This window comes from Micropterus dolomieu, linkage group LG17, assembly GCF_021292245.1.
Source record: "Micropterus dolomieu isolate WLL.071019.BEF.003 ecotype Adirondacks linkage group LG17, ASM2129224v1, whole genome shotgun sequence".
Classification (NCBI taxonomy): Eukaryota; Metazoa; Chordata; class Actinopteri; order Centrarchiformes; family Centrarchidae; genus Micropterus; species Micropterus dolomieu.
Window position 1 is genome coordinate 31,160,281 of NC_060166.1, and position 23,756 is coordinate 31,184,036.

Genomic DNA, 23,756 nt, shown 5'->3' on the forward strand with positions numbered 1-23,756 from the left:
AGTGTTTCATTGCAATGTGACTCACTCGTCCTACTAACTTGCACTGCATATTTCTTACCTGCTCACATTGTAAATTCATAATCTACTCTGCTTCCACATATGGTGCCCTCTTATTTATGTGCTATTTCATCACTGAATGGAAGTAGTCATATGTTTTCATCTATGTGTGTAGTCTTTTTAGCTGCATGAGATTATTCTTTTTTACATGAATTTTTTATTTTTTTTACTCTTCAGAGCAGACATTTTTTTCCTGCAGATCTCATGAGTGTATTATAGTAGTGTAATTCGCAGTGTGTTCCCTACATAGTCCCTTCCAGTAAATCTTGTGCAATCATTTGTATCACAGTAAATCATGATTTTAGGTTTTTTTCATTAAAATGAGCAGGTTTTTCTCACTCACCATGCAGCTACAACATAAATCATGATCCTAAATAATGAAACATATTTTTTCCCGCTGCAGTTGCCAATTGTAATGTAATTTGTAGTATCTAAATTCAAAGATTGGATTTTATAAGATTATATTTCTTTCTTACTCTTACCTCTACGCTCTTTATTTGTAATATTATCTCAAAAGGTCTTGGAGAGCAAAAGAGGTCAGGAGAAAGAGGTCCAGAAACCACCCCTAAGAGTCTCCTGATCAAACCAGGCCAGTCTGGTCTGCGTCCTCCAGGCTTCTCCGCCCTACCAGCTGCCCGTCTGGCCTCCTTCGGCTTCGTCCGGAGCTCCAGTGTCTCGTCTGTGTCCAGCAACCAGTCTAATGACAGCAGTCACAGTGATCCCTGCCGACCTTCTCACCGTGAGTGAAGCATTTCATATGAATTGAAGTTATACAGTTTTACTGTTTTTGCTAATCCCAGACCTGAGTCAGACAGTTCCCTGTCTGATTAAAAGGATGTTTTATTACATTTACATCTCCTTATTATTTCACCACTAGTTGTGGATGCCCCTACTGTCCTCAGTTACTATAGTAACAGCCATTAATTTCCTTTTATTTTTCATTCATTTATTACAAGTAGGCGCTGAAAGCTGCTGCACCACAATCTTTAAGTCACTCTCCTCCCTCTGCTGTCACCCCTCTACTTACATACTGCAGCATTTTATCTGGATCAAATTGTGGTGCTCAGTCCAATGCCACCTCTCATAAGCTTCCTGTAGCCTTTATTTAGACAAGTGTATGCTTGTGCAATTCAGTTGATAATCTGATTAACTGTGTGTGTAATAGAGATATAGAAACTGTGTTGGAATAAGCTGAGAAGTTGTCAGTTGAAACTTTTGTTTTTAATGTATTACAGAGAAAGCATTTACTGAATATGAGCAGTGTATCTGAGTTTTGTTCCAGCGTGGAGGTAATGCAGTAATTTCTTTCATAGTGCTGACTCAAACCAACCACTGTGTGAAAAACACATAGAATCCCATTTTTTTTCCTCTCCTGCATTTTTATAATCACCAAGTAATGGAGTCAAACTGAGTCAATCTAAGATTCAATTAATTTATTCAAACCACCCAAAATAGACATGACCAGATATGCTGATTGCCAAAATCAGTTATCTAATAGTGTACGCTGGACCATTTTGTATTTTTTAAGATTGGTTTGTTTGGTATTTGTACTGACTGCTGATTGGCCGATTCGATGATGGGTTAATGCTGTCCTCCCTCAAGTGTCACCACATTTACTCCAGTCTTAGACAGCTGACTCTTGCCTTTCCCTGTTCACCACTCATTCTGACCTGCTGGATTCAGACCCTTCCTTGAGCTGCTGGTGCAGGCAGTGTCCTCAGACTGGGGAAAAAATAAAGAAAACAGCTGTTGTCTCATGCAGGGTGTGTTCCCCAGCATCAAACGCAGTAACTGCTTCACATGTCAGCAGCAATGTCTTCTTCCCTATTTATAATCACTGAAATGAAAAAGTGGTGCCGGCGGCTGCAATGTGTGTCAAAAAGAGAGTGCCAGGGTGTGGTATGACAGGATAATCTGTGAAGCTGTTTTTACCCAGACATCTCTGACCAGCCTCTTTTTGCCTGTGGATCTCCTCCTCAAACTTTCACTACAGCCAAGCCAGATAATGGTCTTTCTTTTGGCTTCAGTGTCTCTCCTAAAAGGCTCCAATGTACACTTTACTGGGTTATTTTGTGCCATTTTTAACACTGATTCTTCAGAAAACAGCTCAAGATGATTATCTGCAGTCATGTAAGTCTGGCCTACTGTGTTTTTTATTGCCATTGTTGTCTGTTAGCTTCCCTGTGTTGTTAAATGTATAAGCCAATTGCAAATTTGCTGTGTTCCTATCAGCAAAAGAAAAACTAATTGTAAACAAAAATCTGTTTGTGCTGTAGTGAATAGATGGGTGTCTACCAGATAGTAAAATGCTTGGGAGTAGCTCAGGCAGCATATATAAATGACTGGCAGCTTGCATAGCAGTGTCTCCCTTCAGGCTGTTGGCTCAGACAGCACTGCTCTATTAGTATGCCACCTTATGCCTTGAATGTAGCCACATTCACTGGGGATGCACTCCAGCAAAATGTTGTGACTGGAAGAGAGTACATCCTCTCAGATCAGAACGCTGGTGACATATCGAATTCATCTGTCTGGTTAACTGTGTGCTGCTTGGATGGCAAGATACAAGCGTTAAATTCTGTGTGCTTGGAGCTACAGTGTGTATGTCAGTTGTACTCAGAGTGGCTAGATGTTCAAATGGCCCTGAAGATGTTTTGAAAGACATTCTGTATTAGTGGTAAAACAATTATAATCAAGTAGTTGGTTTACAGAAGATTTTTCATATAAGTTGTTTGTCAAGCAAAAATGCTCAAATGCTTCTCAATTGCTGTTTTTCTCTGTTTTCTAAGTGAGTATATTTGCATTTTGGAATGTTGGTCAGATAAAACAAGCAACTTGACTGTCACGTTGATCCCTATTTTATGGACATGGTATAGTTACTACTTACTATATACTTTATAATCCAACTTTATGCTTTGTGTAGACCATTTCCAGGACACGTTTAAGAGGCTGCTGTGAGACTTCAGAGCAGTTGAAGCAGCACACTTCTCTGTGGCATGTTATGAATAATAAGGCTCTTTTCCTGTGGATCAATCCCTGCCATGTATTGCAGGAAAAAAACACCACCAGACACAATTGTTTTTCAAAGACTGTTGGTGACTGAAACCACTGTTTTGTTTTTTAGTGCATCTTCTAAAGAGGAGGCAAAACCTGTGAGGCGTAACAGCAAACAAATTTCAGTTTTGCTGTACGGTATTATTCCCAGTTCAGTTAAACACTTGTAAAACACATTTTATGCAACATTTGTTGCATAAAATGTATCTTGAGGGATTTTGTGTACAACATAACAGAGCACACACTGGTGTCACCAAACTAATCTGACTAAAAGAAAAAATGACAAATAACCCATCTTATTCCTATGATATCTGACTGAATTTGTGCATGTCCAAAATTTACAACAGAGGCTAGACAGTTGAATTGAGAAGATTCTAATTTAGATAAAGTAGAATTATAAAGAAATAGATTCAATAGATATAATAAAGATAAACTTATTATTATTATTATTATTATTATTATTATTATTATTATATTTTAACCTGTTCTTTCTCACTAATTGTGAATTAGTTACCAGCAGACTAGAGTCCTTTCTGATCTTGCTGGTGTAACACTGATCAGAGGACGCTTACAGCAGGGGACGGATTTGCACACTACATGTAGGCTAGAAACAAGCATTTAGCAGTGTGAGTCAGCCTCCAGCCGTCTCCTATCAGCCAGTCCGTTTCCTGGCTCAGCCTCCATTTCAGTAAGATGCCTTTGGAAAAAAAAAAAAAAAAGAAGCATCTGCTGACTCTTCTGGGGGAATTCAGACTCTGTTGCAGTGAGGAGAGTCCCACCGGAGGTTTCATGCAGGCCATGGGCATTTTGATGTCAAAGATTCATGTTCTCTTTCTAATCTGAATTTATTGTGCTATCTACCATAATGTTGTATATTTTACTACAGCTTTTTGGGTGGTTGCATCTGTGATTCAAGGCACCTTGAACCATCCTCTGACATATTAATTCTCAAATCAGAAAAACAATATTTTAATTCAATGGCACAAACCTGTCCTTCTTTCCTCTTTGAGAGTGCTGAGTTACCTACAGAGTAGCTGAATATTTCCGCCTTTCGTGCAAGATTGCAATACAAGGTGCTTAACAATACAGTGAAATACAACAACACAATGATATAAACGGTAATATAAGGAAATCATAACCTAATAAGAGACATGGTAGAACAGAGAGACCAGTGTGGCACGGTAGAAGAAGGTAGTATAAAATATTATGAATTAGCAAATGCTAAGCTAATAGGGTATTTCTTAAGATTTCTTGTAAAGTTGTTTAGAGATTGTGATGCTCTCAGCTCCTCTGGCAGGCTGTTCCAGACAATAGACACTAAATGCTGCCTCGCTGTAGTAATGAGTAACTGAAGCAATCTTCACTAACAAAGTAAAACATAAATGCTGAATTTTCTATATAGTGCTGGAATCCAGAGACAGTTAAGGGTTTATCCTGAGGAAATTTTATAAAACAAAACAACAGTGACAATGTAAAACAACAGTGCGGATCTTCCTGGTTTTATGGAGGGAATATTTGTTCTTGGTGATGTTTTTCTGTTGGACTATTCCTTGCTACCGCCTAATCTTGTCTACAAATCAAAGCCTTTCATATCCACAGAAAGCTAGAGGCATAATAACAGCTGTTATGAATAATTAAGATGTTTGCAGCATTCAGCTTTTTTTTTGCTAGTAGTGAATTTCTGCAGTTTAGAAAATTACTCTCCAAGGAAAGACGGTGATCTGCTCTTACGAAATACAATATGGTAAATCTCACTGAGAGGTGATCAACAGCGCTGTCACTGGCAGGTGTGCTATGAACAAAATATAGGGCCTATGTTTTTTAATGTATAAGGTGATGTATTTACACTGCAGTGATGGCACTGTAAATGTACAAATGATAAAAATGGATTCAAAATTTAGCGTAAAACTCGCTCATACAAATAATGACCTTTGAAAATTTTGACAATCACCGACTACGTTTTTCTGTTCTCTGAAATCCATCCTGCTGTGCAGATTCTGGCAGTGGCAGCGACGACACACCTCTCCACAAAGCCACAGCGCCCCCCGGTGAAGCCTCCCATGCTCACAGCCGGACTCAGCCTCCCAATGCCCCTAGCCTCCAGCGCCGCAGTCTCCCGCCGCAGCGCTGCTCCCCACTTGGTACATCCCTGCAACACTCATTCATTGGAAACTGTTGGAAAAAAGGGTCCCGGGCTCAGTTTTACTGTGCATGTGTATGTGGTGTTGGCGCTATCTCCAGATATAACATGCTTGTCCTAAACAGTTCAAGGTCACTCTGTCTGGTGATCACATGACTCATGAGATTGGATGTGTGAGTGTGTGCTAGCAGGGGTGTTAGAGGGAGGTGGCAGCTAAGCATTGGAATGTACATGGAAATTGCTGTCAGCACTCAAGCAGCTCATGACAACTGTTTTATATATAGCCCTCATTTTGATATGTTGGTATTCGTTCCTCAGTAAGAGTCAGTGGAAACTCCTGGCCCTGTAATGATAGCACAGTTTCCCCTTCAGCATCTATTTCACAGAAATTCTCAGTGTGTTATTTTTCACTGTTATGGATGCTCAAGTTGTCACTGAGAGGCATAATGGAGCTGGTGTACTGTGTGTAACAGGACCTGCATTCTGTATGAGTCTTTCTAGAAATTTCATTGTACTACTTGGTCCAAAATTAGACTGGCCATAACATTGGCTACTTCAGTCGACTCATTTACATATGAGACGCTCAGGTTTGTATGAATTTTTTTTCATTTTTTTTTTTTATGACATCTCACCTTTCTCATCTGGTTGTAAAATGCATATTGTATTATAAATACAGAAAATAGTCCCCATAAAAGTTAACTTGTATGTTATTTCCTCTAAATATAAAAATGTGAAATTCTGGCCACAAGGCAAACATAGATACTTTTGGTCCAGTTGCCAAAAGATTCCAACATTTCAACCACAAGGTCTTCATATGTAATCAGTTAAAATACTTATGTTGTCCTTCAGCACAAGAATTTCTGAAATTACTTTAAACATAAAAACAGGAATCATCTACCAAATGGGTTTTTCTGTATTTAGCAAAAAGCCTCTAAAAGCTAGATGGATGTGAAGGTGAGCTGGAAACAATTTTATTTTCTTTCAGTAGCTACATAGTTTTTATCACGGCTATTTTATGATGTAAAGAAATTTCTGCACAAAGCAGGGCTGAAGCACTATGACTTGGTGTGCCCCTTGACAGGCCCATAACATCTACTGTTCATTTCTCTTTCCCCGTGGGAAATGTGATTTAAGATTTGAAGAACAAGGAATGTAGAATAAAAAAATAATTCACCTCAAACTGAGTCCTGCTGTAATGCATCTTAACTGTTGCTTAGTATTGCATCACAGCAGTAATACAGTACCATGGATATACCCTCAGCTGATGTAGATGTCTTTGTTGTTCCTTGGTGCACCTTGTGTATTGGCATCTTTTGCAGTGAATGTGGAGTATCAACACCATCCAGTGGTCACAGAGTGTATTTCTGTGTGAGCCAGGAGCAGCTTCAGCTTCCTGCAACACAAACTGTGTGAACAAGTGGAGCAGCAACTCCAGCTAGTGGTCACTCTACCACACTGTACCTCACAGTTTTATTTACATGTGGTTTACACCAGTAGTTCCCAACATTTTGGTTGTGAACTTTTAACCAAAGATTAATTTACCCTTCTCAGATTGCTCAGAAGCGAAAGATTATGAAAAACGTAAAAAAAAAAAAACCATATTTTTCATATTTATGTCATGTTATTATGTTTATCAGCAAGTGTACCAAAATGATCAAAAGTAAAAGTACTCATTATACAGAAAAGACCCTGTCATTGTATAATGTATTACTGGATTGTTATTACAGAAGCAGCATTTTAATGCCGTAGCAGGTCAAGGTGAATTTAATTTTATCTACTTTGCCTCCATAGACAATAGATTAATCCATACAAATAGATCATAATTTATAGACTTGTGTTTTTCATTAGTCTTGTTAACTGTCAAATAAGTTAAAGTGATAGAGTAAAAAATAACAATTTTGTCCTCTGTGGAGACATCTTGGACTCACAGAAAACCTAGAGACAAATCTCACCTATGCTCTTAGGCAACTATGTCAAAAGGCAGAACATAAATGGTAAAAAGATAGGCTACAGGTTTCATTTGAGATACTAAAAGGCTGTCTGGCAAATTATTAGCCATCTGTCAAAGCTTCAAGAGCAAAAATTTTGCCACCACCTCCAAAACCTCCCACAGTCTCAAACATCTTTTCTCCACACTTCATTTAGGCTACGTGTCAAATGCAGGATTGATTTTACGGTTATTTTATTTGTTACACATGGGCTCGTATTTCAGAACTTTTCTGCCTGTACTTCAACTCTAGGTCTCTTCGATCCTCAGAATATTTGTTACATTGTTAACTGTTCCACGATCGAGGCTAGGGGTTAAGAGGAGTCATGCCTTTGTGGTGTCAGCTCCAAAGTTTTGGAATAGCCTTTTGCTTTAACTTAAATGTTCTCTCTTTGTGTACATATTTGATGCCTTGTAGTTTTGTCACCTTTTACTTAAAATTTTGCCTTTTTTGCTACTGTTAACTCGCTATTGTTGTGCCGTTCACTTTAATTTGTACAGCACTTTGGTCAACTCCGGTTGTTTTTAAATGTACTATATAAATAAATTTAACATGACTAAAAGACTAAAGTACTAAAGTATCTCAAATGTTACTCTCCACCACTTATTATGTACTAACATGTAATGTATTTATGAAAACAATAATTAAGTGTATTTCTTACATTTGAAATGTGTACCTTATAAAAGACATTAACGTTTTTCTTCGCAACGCAGCCTCTAGGAGAGAGGTGCAGAAGGACATAGAGGTAGCGATGCCACCAAGGTCCTCTCCTAAAAGATTTGCAGTTGTTTCGCCAAAGCCACAGTCGCCTGGTAAGTCTTGCATATCACATTGAAGCCCGTGTGTGTGTTCATATGTGTGTGTGTACATGTAAACACATACTGTATGCACACACAGTATATATATATATATATATATATATATATATATATATATATATATATATATATATTGTGTGTTTGGTATTTTCCAAAGTGATACAAAAGGAGAAAGCAGCAGTTAGTAGTGCAAAACCTTCAGCTACTGTATCTTTAAAATTTTACAGTCACTCTTTCTGTCTGTCTCTCTTTCTCTCTCTCTCACTCTCTTTCTCTCTCCACTTTATTACAAGACCCATGGCAGCCTGCTGTTGCCATAGAAACAAGCTACAGCGGCTGTAATGCTAGGATGGCTCCTTTGGTAGCAATCCTGCTGGGTCAGATTAACACAATAAGTCAGCATTTTGACAGACAGAATAACAGCTGGGTGGTGTTATCCAGTGCAGGTGATAAAAGTTTTGATTCTGCACAGACAAAACTCATATTAAGTGTTTAGAGGTGAGAGAGGATGTTGCTGCTGATTGCTCTGAGCAGAGAGAAGACTTTCAGTAAATTGGAAAGACTATTTGTCCTTGCGGGAGGATATAAACCACTGAGGTTCCAACCAATAAGCAGTTAATTTGTTTGTGTGTAGGCTGAGAGGGTAAACCAATTGCTAATATTGTCTGCAGTGTAACTCAGCTATTTGGTATTGCTATTAGGGGTGTAACTATAACTAATGAGTGCTATTATTAATATTATTGATTAGCTGCCGTTATTTTCTATTAATTATTTAGTATTTGTCAAAAAGTAATAAAGAGGAGTAAAATAGTTTGAAAATATGTTTCCAGACCCCGAAGTATATTTCCGAATTACTATTAATCCAAGATACAAAGACTGAGTTTACAATTATATAAAATAGACAAACACAGCAAATCCTCAGACTTGAGAAGCTGAAAGCAGCTAATAATTGGCATTTTCCTTGATAAATTACTTATTCTTGGACTATCAAAGTGATTGATTTTCTGTTGATCGATCATCAATGTTACAATAGTATTCCTGTTGGTAATTTTTGCTCTTCTGGTTCTCTCCTTATATACACATTATAAAGTCTTCTCAATCCTTGGCTGGTGCAAGTGTCAGCGATTACAAAGAAAACTGATTACTGCTTATACATACAATCTACTTGGGAAATTAAGTGTTAAGATTTTTTACATAAAAAAACATTTCATTAAGTCTGAGTGAAAATACATTGTTCATCCTTCTGCTCTCTGTTTCTATAGTTCGCAGGCAGGCAGCACCAGTTCATGTTGCTGTTCGGACTGAGAGGGCACAAGAGTTGGACCGAGCTTTGATCCAGCAGCTGCGGGAACGCTGTGAGCAGCAGGCCCTGCAGCTGCAGAGCCTTCAGGCACAGTTAAAGAAGGCCTCCCTGTGCCTGGATGTTTTCAGCATCACTACGCAGCACTTCTGTCACAAGGTAGGTTACAGCAGAGCTCTGGTACCTCAGCAGGTTTGACAGGTAAGCGTACATGGTCTTGCCTCCATTTTGAAATCCCCCTAAAAGCCCAAAGTCTTTCAGCAGGCAGCAGGTGTCACATCTCCTTTTGTTTAAAAGTTGCTCTGACATCCAAGATTAGGGATCATTGCATTCATAAAGTAACGTTATGAAGTAACAAATCCCAGAAGTATTCCCTGACTTTAATTTCTCATAAATTAGCTTATGCATTTTCTTGTATTAAAAAGCTGGATGTTCCGCAGGGATACATTTTCAAAACAGCCCTTGTATTGTTGTGGAACAGTAACATAACTTAAAGTCAATTTAAAGTTGATGGATTGCCCATCTCAAGCAAGTTTCAGATCTCTAGTGGGTTTTCATGAGAGTGGATGACTAAAGTTGGCAAATAAAAATGAACACATAAACCAATGCTTTGAAAAGTATTTCACAATTTGTAGGTAATAGGCAAAAACAGCAGTATGGTATTGAATATTACATGCGTCATGTGAACAGACTCTTGTGTGATGAGTCTGGCACCTGCATCATCAGGCGTTTGTTGTCAGCATTACTTTGTTCATAAAGCCAGTCACTTGCTTTAAAATCAGATTGTTGTTGCTTTTTGAATATGTTGGAAATAACCATGAAGCAACAGGATTTGTCAGTAAAACAGTTTGTGTTTCTGTACCATTGTCCAGCTTCTGATGCACACTGAGTGTATTCTGCTTCTCAAACCTGGATTAACCGCATGTTTCTTGCCCTTTCCTGATCCCCTGCTTTCATTTCATCCATATCCCAGCCCCACCCACGGGCTCTGCTCTACAGTGGGAGATGATTAATGAGATTAGAGGTGCCTGCCTGGGACTCACTGTGCTTAGTGAGACTGATTGTCAGACACTGACAGAATACCCACTAAGGTCTGACAAGGGGAAGACTTTGAAATATGTGCATCTGATATATATCTGCAAACTTTAGATGAGATTAGGACTACCCTTTAAAATGTTCCTTACATTTTGTTTGACAAAATGGCAGTGTTTTTTCTGATGTTGGCCAAGATATTGTATTTGTGCTTTGATATGCTGTGATAGCTGAGGCTTGGCTCAGATCTTCGCTCTATTAACTTCCTCCCTCTGCCTTGAAATCTAGCACCATGCTACCACCATATTTGAAGTGCTTTATACTGTATATTAATTAAGTTATGTTATGTAGTTGGATTGCATCCAGTACTGCAGGTTGGACATTATTGTTTCAGTTAGAGCTATCTAAAATAAATTATTTTCTATTAAGCATGTGTGTGTTCTGTATGCATTGAAATACCTGCATGTAGCTATTTTCCCTGAGCTGAGTAACAGAGAAGATAACTGGCCGCTTATTGATCATCTTCCTCCCCCATCTTCTCCTGCTCCACTCCTTTTGTTTTTTCTAAAAGATGCAAAAGACCACACGTGTGTGTGTGTGTGTGTCCTGCTCCCTGCCATGCGTGTGAATGTGATACGGGGCGTGTTGGAGGAGGTTTAGGGGAGGGCAGCAGGCAGAACTGGGCTGGGGCTGGCAGTCTTTGTTCCAGCAGGGATAAACGCCGGCCGCAAAGCAGGAAACGAGGTGAGGCTCCGGTCTTCCAATCTCTCCTCCCCTGTCCTTCCTTCGCTTGGTTCCCTCCCCCTCTGTCTCATTTTCTGCATCTTTCTAGTGCTCGAATCTGTCACTGCTGCCTTCCCAGTCGGCTCAAGGATGCTGCTGTATGCTAGCCTAGTATGGGCCATTGCTGCTGTAGAATCCATTTCTTCCCTCTGCGCTGTCTGGACCAAACGGTAAAAGCAGTATCTTCTGAAGGCGGCAGGCTTGTTTCAGCACCGGGGATTCCTTTATAAATGTGTGGTTGTGCGCATGTGTGTGTTTAGCGGAGGGGTGGTCTGAGTGTGACTGTCTATATGAGCATTATATTCACTTGTTTCCTAGAGACAGAACTGGTGGAGAGACTGTAAAGCTGTGCTTGATTGTGCTGAGTCAAAACAGGCTTTTCTGTCGCACTGTCCCTCTTTCTACTCTCTTAGAGTTTGCAGGGACATTACATAACATGTTATTGCTGCTGCTGTATTTCTTACAATTGTCTTTCTGTTTTACCGTGTACAATTTGTCCTTACTGTATGCGTGTTGGTGTAATTATGGATTATGGATGGATTACATGCCACTGACTGTATAGGATATCTTTTTTTAACTCATGTTGCTGAAGTTCTCTACAAGAAATCATATGTTTTGTTTTATTTATGTTGTAGCTTCCTGTGTGTTTATTAAAGTCAGAATCTCTTCAGGTCAAAAAGTTCAACCAAAAAAGCAGCTGTACATTGGAAGGTTTTTAGGGCCCCACTGAAACAGGACTGATTGCATGGGTGCAGACTTTGGAGAGGTTATTTAACTCATTAGAGTATCTCCTTGAGAATGAGTACCCTTACAAAAAGCCATGTTTATACTTTTTCAGAAGGTAAAATGTACAGTGCTGAAGTAATTTGTCGAAGTAGTCGCTCGAAAGAGAGAGACATCCATTTTGGCATCCATAATCCATGCATTGTTTGTGATTTATCAAGGACAAACTTTAGCTGGTTCTAGCTTCTCAAATTTGAGGATTTTGTTCATTTGTCTGTTTTATATCATTGTTTTTGTAGAATATTATTGGGTTGACAATCAAACCCTAGACTCTGGTTAATTGTAATTAGCTTTTTTGACTATTTTCTTATGTTACAGACCTAACAATTGATCAAAGAATCACAAAAATAATCAATTGGTGTAATCTGTAGCAGAAACAATCATTAGTTGCAGCCATAAAAATGGTTAATGTTGCTTTTGTGAAGGCTGAATATCAGATGCTAAAATTAGAATTCATGTCACATAAGTCCCTGGAGATCTAAGTAGGGGGCATTTGGGGAAATGATGGGTAGGAGCAGAGGTGGAGCTGAAGAGGAAGAAATGAAAAAAAGCCACAGACCATCCTTCATCCCTCATGAGGTCACAGCAGTCTCTCTATGATGAGTGTATGTACCAAGTAAAACCTCTTAGAGGGTGACATCATTACTGCAGAGACATACTGTATACTATCTCATACATATTTCACTCACTGCTCCCTGGCTGTGTCTTTCTTTGTTTCTCGTAAGCACTGCTTTGTGATCTCTGATTAATCTCCAAGCAACAGTCTGTGTGGCTGTCTGCATGTTTAGAGTTGTGATCAATAGTCACTTAACTGTGTGGTGAGTCTTCCTCTGGGAATGAGATGTGCTCTGGGGGTGTCATGAAGAGTCTGTGCAAATATTGGATATGATGGCTTTTTCATTGTAAAATGTTTCACAAATGTTGTAGTTAACAGGTTGCCATGAAGCATTTACTGTTGCTTCTTGTAAGAACCTTTGCTATTATGATTGGTGGTGAATTAAATGAAACGCTAATGTCGAATTGTTGTGCTGCAGAGAAAGTAATGTATATTTGGTCTATAATGAATAGAAGTGATACAAACTATGTTGTTACCATTCCTCACATGTTCCTCGATCATTTCATAGACTGTAGCTGCAACTTCTGACACTTTGTCCAGTATCCTGTTCCAAGGTACCACAAAGTTTTAATGGCATGTTTATCAATGAATCATGGCTTCAGACACCCTGTCAGTGGTTTGTGGTTACTGCTAATAATTACACCATCTGATTGGACATATCCTGAATGAGCTGTTATAAGGCCTACAAGTTATAAGCACCGATAGAATCTAAGGCTGCTTTATTGCATATCATCAAACCAGGTGGGGAGGACAACATTTATGGTAAAAGAAACAAACAAATACAACAAACATATGTAGCAGGGACATCATTTTGGTCTATAATCCTTTAATGAACATTTACCTGCTAACATTCTGGGTTCAAAATATCTCCAACCCTCTCTCCTCTCCATGTTTCTCTGGTTTGTCATAGAAACAAGCAAACTGAATGTATATCAATATCAAGAAATGCTCTTATATTAACATTGTGATATTAATTTAATCCTGTCACCCTGTCCTGTACCAGCTGTACTAAACAGCTTAAATTATAGCCAAAACTGTTACATTAGTTTAACTTACAGGGTTACAGTAGCAATGGAGGTGTTTCCAATCATCCATTTGTGCAGCCCAGAGGTGTTCACTGCTGCATGTGTTTGCATTTCAGAGTGAGAGAGCCATTGTGAAGGAGAGGGAACTGTCCCTGGAGCTCACCAGAATCAGGGATGAAGTGGGTAAGTGGGATACAGTGTGACATATATGGCATCGCAGGGAGGGAAAAAGCAGTGAGTCAGTATAGGCTTCTACTATAAGGTATGGGAGGAACAAGTGAGCTCTGGGAATCCACTCTGTCTGGATTTATTCAAAAATCAAACACCATATACAGGACAAGACGCTTTAGAAATAGTACCCTGTTTTCAATGTCCAAAGTCTGTGAGTTTATAATTCAGTAGTTGTTTTTTAATGATGAGCAGAATGGGCAGAATAACACAAAATACACAAGTTTTGTAACAATTTATTATGTCACTTGTACCATTTAACAACACAAACATTACCATCCAGACATTAGAATACAATAATAATAAAAAATAAATTAACAAACCAAGAAACTAAGCTGTTAAGTGTTAAATTAACTTTTTGTGTCTTCTTAGAATAAAGTTGCTTCTATTGTAGTCAGTACGTTACCTAAATTTGGATCTAGTAAAACAAACTAAAGCTCTACATTGTGTTCCAGCTTTCAGTGTTGCACACTGGGAGCAACTGCAGCGGGAGAAGGAGGAACTGGAGTGTCGTTTTGAGGCTGAGCTGCAGGGATTGCGGGCTCAGCAGCAGAGGGAGCTGGGAGCTCTGGAGGAGCGGCTGAAGGTTCAGCACATGGCCGAGACCGAGAGCCTGCAGGCCCAACAACAAGCCGAGCTGGAGGAGCTACGGGTCAAACAGCAAGAGCAGGTGTGTGTGTTTTAATGAAGACTGGATATATCTGTTTAGTCCACATCTGATATGAGATGTCACTGAAAGGGTCGGGTCACCTAAATATTTTCTTATTTACCTATTCCTGGTTTTGATTATCTGGCTCTGAGAAACAATTTCCCAGTTACTCTGGATTTTCCACAGACCTCACTATGAACTGTTTTCATTGGAAGTGCTATACTAAAGAAACTGTTCCTGTGAAAACAATTAGCAGTACACTACGTAATACATTATTATAATAGTATGAAGTTATTTTTGTGATTGTTAATTCTCTAAATCTTGGCCCCAGATTGAGGAAATGAGTGAGAACCAGGAGGCTTCCTTGATGGAGATGGAGACAGCTCACAATGACACACTGGCCACTCTGCAGGAAGAGCATGCCAGAACTGTGAAGAGTAAGCACAACATTTGAAACTTGTTGCTCTCGTGTACTGACTCATTTTGCTGCAGGTCAAGAGAGATGATCATGTTATTTTTTGTGTCAGATCTGAAGATGGCCCATGAACAGCAGACAAAGTCTCTGGAAGAAGAGTTTCAAAAGATCAGATTGTCACTGCAGGTAAATAGTTCTCCTTTAAAATATATTAGAAACATGGTGTAATACATTTTGTTGTTAGTAACAGTAACATGTTAATATCTATCTGGTCACTAGGATCAGGTGGACACGCTGACGTTTCAGAATCGCAGCCTCAGAGACCGAGCCAAGCGCTTTGAAGAAGCTCTGCGCAGGAGCACAGATGAGCAGATAGTGGTAACTGCTGCATGATACAGTACAGGACAATATGTTGACTGCTTTGGTGACAGTAGCTGCATTAAACTTAAAGAAAACATTATTTATTGGTTATAAAGAGTGATGGTGGTTTTCACTAATGTTATCTGCTGTTGCCAGGATGCTTTGGCGCCATATAAACATATTGATGAGGACCTGAAGAGTTTGAAAGAAGTACTGGAGATGAAGAATCAACAAATTCATCAGCAGGAACAGAAGATCTCAGAACTGGAGAAAATAGTAGGCTTCAAATTTCTGCCTTTGTTTAGAAACAAAGGAAAACTGATGATTGTTTTAATTAGTTTTGTGTGTGAAGTTGTCAAAAATATTAAACTCACACATTGAAGTTGTACTTTCAAAGTCCAATAACACCTAACATCCAGAGAAAGCTAGAGACAGCATCACATGACAAAAATGGGACATATGCACTCCCAGTAGTTTTTAGAAGAAATGTCTCCTCTGTAAATCTGTAAACAGTTTGCCTGTTTTACTTATAATTGTCATACATCATTTGAAGAATTTAATGTTGTGCACCTTTTCTCCTGTGTTTTTGAGCAGGCTGAAAAGAATGTGTACCTGGAGGAAAGACTGCAAGTGTTACAGCAGCAGAACGAGGACCTGAAGGAAAGAATAGACAAGAACCTTGCTGTGTCACGGTCAGTTAGGTTTATATACATACTAGTGTAGATTTAAAACCCAGTTCAAACCAGTCGAAGTGACTTTAGGTGGGTTTAGGAGGCACATTAATAAAATTACAAACAAGATATTTAAATATTTATTTCTGCAGCCAAAATTCATTATCTTGTTTGCCAAGATTTTTTCAATATAACCTTGTGATTTTCTGGATATATTACTTGTATATTGAATAGTACATAATAACCCCAAGATCAAGCACCATGTGTTAACATGAGAAACTATTTTGGGGCATATCCAACTGTTTTTACCAAGCAGAATCACTGGAGATTAAAACTACAACTTTGCTGGAAATTTCTGACTTATCCCTTTGAAAGGAATGCAGCACTAGTGCATGGTATTTATGTTTGGACCTTTCCCTGTCCCTCTTTTTTCTCAGGCAACTTTCTGAAGAGAATGCCAACCTGCAAGTGAATGTGGAGAAGGAGAGCAACGAGAAGAAGCGGCTGAGTCGCACTAATGAGGAACTACTGTGGCGTCTTCAGACAGGCGAGCTGAGCCCTCGCATGTCCCCCAGCTCCTCCCCCATTCATAGACCCTTGTCTGGACCAGGCTCCCCTGCCCGCCCACACTCCTACCATCAGTGACACTTTCAATTGAAGCTCTTGTATCAAACACTTTCTTTTATCTGGCTTCGGAAGCCCTGATTTATTTCTCTGTTGAATGTTCCTCAATTAAAAGAGTAGAATTTTACAGTATGTAGATGGACAGACACAGATACATTTGTTTCTTGGGAAATGCTGCTCACCCATTGAATGCATTTCCAAAGTCCAACCCCAGGAATTTCAATCTCTGACCTAAAGAATTGTATTAATGATTACGCCTCTTATCGTTCAAAAGGGAATTCTCTGCCCTCTTTCTTTTCTATTCCTCCTCAACGCCCCACAAAGCAAGCGTGCTGTGATAGCGCAGCATATGAAAGACCTGGTCATTGTAGACTTAATAGAGCAAGATCAGAGTCACAGTGCCTCATTTCCATCTCTTCGCCTCCATCTACATCACCACCATCTCATCCAGTGCTCAGGATGATGAATGGGACACAGCAAACATCACAAGTGCAACAACAAACACAAGAAGCGCCTTTTGCCATCATTCTCTCCTACCAGCAACGTCTATCAAGGCACAGGCAATACTTTGGGTAAAATCACAAACCTACCTACAGTAAGTTACTCTCAAAGTGTGGATTCTTCTCTGGGGCATGTTAACCTTTTCATGCTGAAATATTTCATTTATCAGGAGTAAATGAATGACTACCTTGCCATCTAACCTCAACCATCCATTCTACTTTCTCCTTAAACAACTAGATGTTGACCTGAAATGTATGATTACAACAACTTAAAAATACATAAATCCATTGAACTGCCAACATGGTGTAACTATATTATTGATTATAATTTGTCAAAACTGTACATTTAGTGCACTCTTTAAAGCATGTTCTGTCTTCCAGTTCTAATGGTTTTAGGATTACCTACAGTGTGACGATAATGAAGTATAAGGGTGAAGGGGCAACACATGTTACCTGTTATTTCTAATAAAACAGAGCAGGATTTATTCAAATGAAACCAAGAAAAAAAATCAATGAATCATTGTATTACACATTTCAGACTAATCTTACATTTCTTATGTGAGATGATGCCCCTCAAGGTCAGTCAGGTTAAGAAAACATCCTTTTTCCTGCAAAAATACAGGATCACCAAAGAGGAAATCATGAAACACAGCTGTTCATCATGTACTGTAGCTGTCATGTGTCTAAAATGAGGTGCTGCAGAATCAGCCAGAAATGGTGCATACATTGCAGTTCTAGTCAAAATAAATTGACCAGAACACATGTAAATCCATCATCTGTATGTTATATTGCATTCATACATTCTCTTTCTTTATGCGTACCTTATCCTCACTGTTGCAGCTGCTGCTGTTTTCTCCATTGCTGATTTTTCTGTGTGATTTGAAATTCACCACAAAAAAACTCATGAGCAAATGTGATGGAAAAAACTATTATGGCTTCCAAACATTCATTCTCTCCATTTGTACCTCCAGATGATGCTTGACAAAATTCCTGTCCAAAATTTGTTTAAGAATTAAAACTTATCAAATTATATAAATATGACTATATCATATGATAAAAATCTGCAAGCGGTTACCTCATGTCTCATTGTAGAGAATAATCTCAGGTCTTGGGGAACATTTTGAGTGATCAAAGGGAAGCAACAGTCATCCTTTTTTGTATTGTACTTTTTTTATACTTGCTCATGTTTAACTAGCCACTCAGCTCTATGTTGCAAGATATCCTTTGTATACGATTATTTGAATGTCCACAATATGTTTCGCTATTTTAAAGAGCTTAGTGCAGTTAGCAAATATATAAAATTGTTTTACAAAATATTTCTTTATTATGATAATATGATATAATAATCAGCTCCCCCAGACACATAAAATGTAGAAATCTGCTCAAATAGGGATTTGGTTGTAGGTGAGTTGCATTTACTGTTAGGACAACAAGTTGATTGTGTTGGAGTTGGTGAGCTTTACTGTGTTCTGCAAGGAAGTGGAAATAATATTCCTCTCCATCAGGTACTCTGATTGCACTGATTGCCTCTGTGTCCTGTGGGTATGACCTTGTTCTCATTTACTGAATGTTTGTTCAACACTAGAATAAGAGGATTTGTTTACAGTTTACATCCAGTGTCAGAGAATGTTGGTGTATCACATGGATGTCGGGACTTGGGTTGATTTTTTTTAAAGGACTTCTGTTGTAAAGATTGTATTCAGTATTTCACAAATCATGCTCTGGATACGTTTACATGAAAGCATGTCTTTATAAGGTTGTTGTGTATTATTTTTATTTTACATTTCTTGTGCATTTCATTTATTTATTTATTTATTTATTTATTTGTCTTCCTCCAGAACTGCAACCGTAGCTTAGCTCGTTGAAGTATTGTGGTCAATGACACTAAAGTCTATTCTGTAAATGTTGCACTTTGTATTCAAGTATTAAATCACAATAAGAAAATAAGTGTACAAAAATGAGATCTGGCATGGATATGTCTTTAAATACATAATTGTAGCGCAGTTCAGCTGTAAATATGCTAAGCCTCTTGGACCATACAGTATCTATCTGGCAGTGGTGCAATGGATAACACTATGGCTTTGGTGTGAGAGACCCGGGTTCAATCGCCCACTGTGACAGATCCACCATTGTGTCCCTGAGCAAGACACTTAACCCCTCGTTGCTCCAGAGGCGTGCGACCTCTGACATGCGTATATAGCAAATGTAAGTCGCTTTGATTAGAAGTGTCAGCTAAATGAATAAATGTAAATCTAAAAATACCAATGGATCTAAAAGGATACCAATGAAGCTTAAAACAAATACCAGTAGTTCTCAAACTTCCCTCTATCAGAAGCCAAAAATAATGTAATGTAGTTCATGTAGCAAAAGTGGATTAGTGGGAAAAAGATTCAGGTTAGCATTAGAGCACTTTTGTTTGTTTATGTCACCACATGGATCATATTCATGCAACTTTAGGTCTGCTCAACATCCACGACCCCCCTGAAGGGCGTCCTTCCCACAGAGGGCTGCTCCCCAGTTTGAGAACCCCTGCTATATACCAATAATAACAGTGCAAATGTGATTTCATTTAACTCTTTTAGTAATTGCTGTCTGTGAGATTTATTACTTCCTCTGCATAAAAGTCTGCAACATATCTATGGGCAGAGGAAAGATGATGGTGGAGTTTCTCTCTGCTGCAATGGTGTTGAGGGTTTGCAGGTATCGCAGCTGGAGAGCAGAGGGTGACTCAGCAATTATCAAAGAGGCTTCTTTCAGAGCCCTGGAGGCCTTCATCTCCCCCTCTGCAGAAATTAACTGAAACACAGACATATGATCATTATTTCTAACGTTCCCTTTCAGCATCCCTTGTTTTTCTTACAGAGTATATCAAGAGTAAATTAAATTAAATCTTCCATTGCTCTCTTCACCTTTGCTCTGGCTTCCCGACTGGCTTCTGCCTCTGCTGCCATGGCTCTCTGCAGCTGCTGAGGCAGTTTCACATCCTTTATCTCCACACGCTCCACCTTAATACCCCACGGTTCAGTGGCTTCGTCCAGAGCTTCCTGCAGGGCATTATTGAAGAATAAATACTCCAGTCACAAAAAAACATTGTTAGCTCCACTAATGAGTTATGTTTTAATGAATTACTATCACTTAAATGACTACAAATCATGCATCACCCAACTCTCTCTCTGGAGATTTTAAGCCTTTATTTACACATTGTTTTGGTTTTGTGGTATGTTTGTTCATTGGTTCATTCTTACCGCTCTTTTCATCCAAGCTACCAATTAACACACAGACAAACAAAATGAAAAGCAGGTTTAAAATGAATGTAATGTGTAAAAAGTCAAATATAATGTGTTAGCCAGTACAATCTGCTGAAAAACTTAGACGTCAGAGTCAGCCTGTTTTTGGAGTATTCCAGAGTTAAAGTTCATTAGCCTATCTACTCAGGTTTTCAGCACAGTGACTTTGTGGTTTTGCCCCTGATTTTTCTAATGTCTTCCTCTCGAACATACAAATGATGCACCTGGTTAAAACACAAGCAAATTATTGTAATTATTGCAAATTATTAAAATGGACTGTAATGCGGTTGATGTTGGATTCAACACCTAAGTCCAAATTTTCGTCCCCTTTTGTAGCTTTTAGAAAAAAGTCGTGTTAGTGGAGTGGAAGTGGAAGTAGTTGGCCTAAAAAATATGTTTTGTTGCACAAAGTCAGAATTTTAACTAATGTAGGTGTCACCAGAACATAAATTAATTTTGATTTTATATTTAACCATTCCTTTACAATCTTTTTACAGTTACTAAATTTAATAGACCCCCTTATCTTCTGCCATCCAGCTCCTCATAAATCTTATTACAACACAGTTCATTCTCACCTGCATACTGAGTGATATGCTCTCTCTGTCAGATAGCAGTTCTGCCAGGATTTTGGTGCCGAGTACATTCCTCAGGGTGGTTTGAGCCAGCAGCCGTGTAGATAAGTGGGCGTTGGACACATTGGCTACAGATGAGATGGGGCTGTGTATGCGGAAGTACACCACGCCATCCACAGACACTGTCACTGAGTCTTTGGTTAAGATCTGCAAGGTAAAAAGCTATATTTATGATGCCCGCTACTATTCCTACCCAGGAAGATGACAGACAGTTTTTTATTAATGACAGAAACAAGCTGTGATACAGGACAAACACAAATATAAAAATAATAAAATAATATATAAATTATATTTCCACATTTGAACAAAATATAACAAGTATAAAAACACATACTTCCTGTGGAGGGATGTCGAAGGAAACAGTTCTCAGATCAACTTTCACAAAGTTATCAGTGCATGGCAGAATAAAGAAAAGTCCTGGAAAGAAATAAAGTCCCAGCTTTTATGTTTTGTATCAATCATTGTCAACAAGTGCTTTGGCAATCTATTAATACCATCATATACTGTAGAAGTTATTGTTGAATATAACAGGAAGAAATAAGACAGAGCATCAAAGTGGACAATCCAACTGGCTGGTAACCAATTTCAGAAAGAAGTCCTATCCAGCCCCACTGTGGCACAGGACTGTATATTAAGATTGTAGATGAAACCTAATTGGATCATAGTATGGAATCAACTTTTTAAGCAGACTTTTTCAGCCAAGAAACCAGTTTCTGAATATTTGCCCCCATAGTGTATGTATGAAACACACTGCATGACAAACCTGGCCCTTTAGGTTTTCTGTCTGTGATCCGGCCGAGCCTAAAGATGACAGCTCGCTCATACTCCTTCACTATCTGGATGTTAGAAACACAGCCAGCCAAACAAAGAACATAAGAAAGACAAAAAACAAAGCAGTGTAAAGGGAAAATGATCTCATGACATGATACCACATAAGTAAACTAAAAGCAAATACATTCCTGTAAGGGTTAGACCCATACAGTTTAATAGTAGTATAATACTTTTAATAAGTTTAATAATGTATAGTTGCCATACCAGCTACTCAGTGTCATCCACTTCTTCTGTGACAACAGCTACTATGTAACATCTGATCATTTCATTTATTCATTTGATTGGCCAATAATGCTTTTTAAAAAAGTTTTACAAAGTATACTCCCTGAACAAATACAGTGGGTCACCCTGCCAAGCCACAATGGGTAGCATTGGAAAATGTCTGACTTTCGGCCCCCCAGTGGCTGTGGTACACAACAACGCACCTGCGATAAAGAAACTGAAACTGTCTCATTTTTCTACAAACAATAAGAGCAATTTCAGTGATTCTTCAATCACTTAAACTAAATGATCCCTCTGGTTCTGTGTGTCTCCTGCCACGTATAACCCCTTAAATAAATAAATTCAATAATTAAAGGCTTCTTTGGCCTGCCATATTTGCACTTGGGAAACTGTTTAAACTTGATCATAATTTTATAAAGCAGTAAGCATGAAATAAAAACAATTTGCTGTAGCCCTAGCAAGTCTGGTGCAAAGACATGGGTATCTGTATCAGCTTTCAGAAACAAATACTGGTCTAATCCTAATCAGTAGACATCAATGAGAATATACTTCACCTTAATACACATAAATATTGTGAGTGGGAAGGTTGCTGCTACAAAGAGGAGGGATAGGAGAACCAACAGCCAACCGAAACAACCAAGTCTTCCTGAACTTTTATCTGCAGAGAGTGAAACACAATTTACAAGCTTGTACTGGAGTATGGAGAGGTACAGTATATCGTAAATTTCCCATGACACCTTTGTTCCACACATTTAAATTCAGACCAAACACTTTTGTAGTTATTTTGGTCACACTATTAAACAATAATTTGATACAGTGGGGCAAGCACCTTTCATTAAGGTGACACAAAAAATTCATGCATATTATTTATTATTACTGTATTAGTTAATCAATCAATTCATCTATAAAATGTTAAAATGTATATAAATATAATTTTATACACAAACTAAAAAGGTAACATGCAGAAGACAATTTAGCTTTAGCAGTAGCTTTGTTCATCAAGTTTAGTTCATTTGAGTCATCTATCAAGCAAAAATGCCAGTCAATTATTCAAGCTTTTCCAATATGACCTATAGCCAGTGTTGGGCAAGCTACTTGGAAAATGAGCTACTAGCTACTCTACATTAAATGAAGCTTCACTACACAGAAGCTACCCCCCAGTGAAATGTAGCAAGCTAAGCTAGCAACATGGCAAAAGTAGCTTAGTTACATCTAAGCTACTTTTAATTTTTTTTATATTTTATAGTTAGGTCATATACACTCTTGAACAAAATCTTGCAACATTGCAAGTACTCGCATTTCGCTGGTGGATCATAACCGGGTTGTAAGTACTGCTTCAAAATGCCAAAAGAAGAAACAGGAGCAAGAGACAAAAAATAGAGAGTAGGCAATTTATTGAAAACTGCATTTAAACTCAAACAGGCTGTTCATCAGCTGATCAAAAGTTTAAGACCATAGGCATAAAAAGGTAAAATCTGCACTAAAATATGGCTTTCGTGTCATTGATCTTCAGGCAGTCACACTGTCATGATCTCCTGATGGCAAAGGCAAAAAGGCTTTCTCTCGTTGAACGTGGCAGGATTGTTGAGCTGCACAAGCAAGGCCTCTCGCAACGCACAATCGCTGCCAAGGTTGGACGCAGTAAGACAGTCATTTTACATTTCTTAAAAGATCCTGAGAGTTATCGGACAAAAAAGTCAAGTGGTAGACCCAAAAAAAGTTTCACCTGCACTGAGCCGCAGGA

General features: G+C 38.6%; 2 protein-coding genes across 5 annotated transcripts in view; one reads left to right on the plus strand and one right to left on the minus strand.

Moving 5' to 3' along the window:
* The window catches only part of mtus2b (microtubule associated tumor suppressor candidate 2b), a 29,826-nt gene extending 12,018 nt beyond the window's left edge, over positions 1-17,808 (plus strand). For 2 of the 3 annotated variants that reach the window (XM_046073508.1, XM_046073509.1), the window contains 12 exons: positions 575-796; positions 5,103-5,249; positions 7,950-8,048; positions 9,317-9,513; positions 13,710-13,776; positions 14,277-14,491; positions 14,802-14,907; positions 14,998-15,071; positions 15,165-15,263; positions 15,402-15,521; positions 15,837-15,937; positions 16,354-17,808. In XM_046073508.1, coding sequence (XP_045929464.1) covers positions 575-796; positions 5,103-5,249; positions 7,950-8,048; positions 9,317-9,513; positions 13,710-13,776; positions 14,277-14,491; positions 14,802-14,907; positions 14,998-15,071; positions 15,165-15,263; positions 15,402-15,521; positions 15,837-15,937; positions 16,354-16,561 — 1,655 coding nt within the window. In that variant the 3' untranslated portion in view covers positions 16,562-17,808. The remainder of the gene's footprint in view (positions 1-574; positions 797-5,102; positions 5,250-7,949; positions 8,049-9,316; positions 9,514-13,709; positions 13,777-14,276; positions 14,492-14,801; positions 14,908-14,997; positions 15,072-15,164; positions 15,264-15,401; positions 15,522-15,836; positions 15,938-16,353) is intronic. The other variant, XM_046073510.1, reaches the window with a different exon arrangement.
* A 1,795-nt stretch (positions 17,809-19,603) lies between these two features.
* The window catches only part of stoml3a (stomatin (EPB72)-like 3a), a 6,670-nt gene continuing 2,517 nt past the window's right edge, over positions 19,604-23,756 (minus strand). For both annotated transcript variants that reach the window (XM_046074090.1, XM_046074091.1), the window contains exons 2-7: positions 22,567-22,670; positions 21,723-21,795; positions 21,294-21,376; positions 20,903-21,106; positions 19,950-20,084; positions 19,604-19,836 (exon numbers count right to left, since the gene is read on the minus strand). In XM_046074090.1, coding sequence (XP_045930046.1) covers positions 19,645-19,836; positions 19,950-20,084; positions 20,903-21,106; positions 21,294-21,376; positions 21,723-21,795; positions 22,567-22,670 — 791 coding nt within the window. In that variant the 3' untranslated portion in view covers positions 19,604-19,644. The remainder of the gene's footprint in view (positions 19,837-19,949; positions 20,085-20,902; positions 21,107-21,293; positions 21,377-21,722; positions 21,796-22,566; positions 22,671-23,756) is intronic.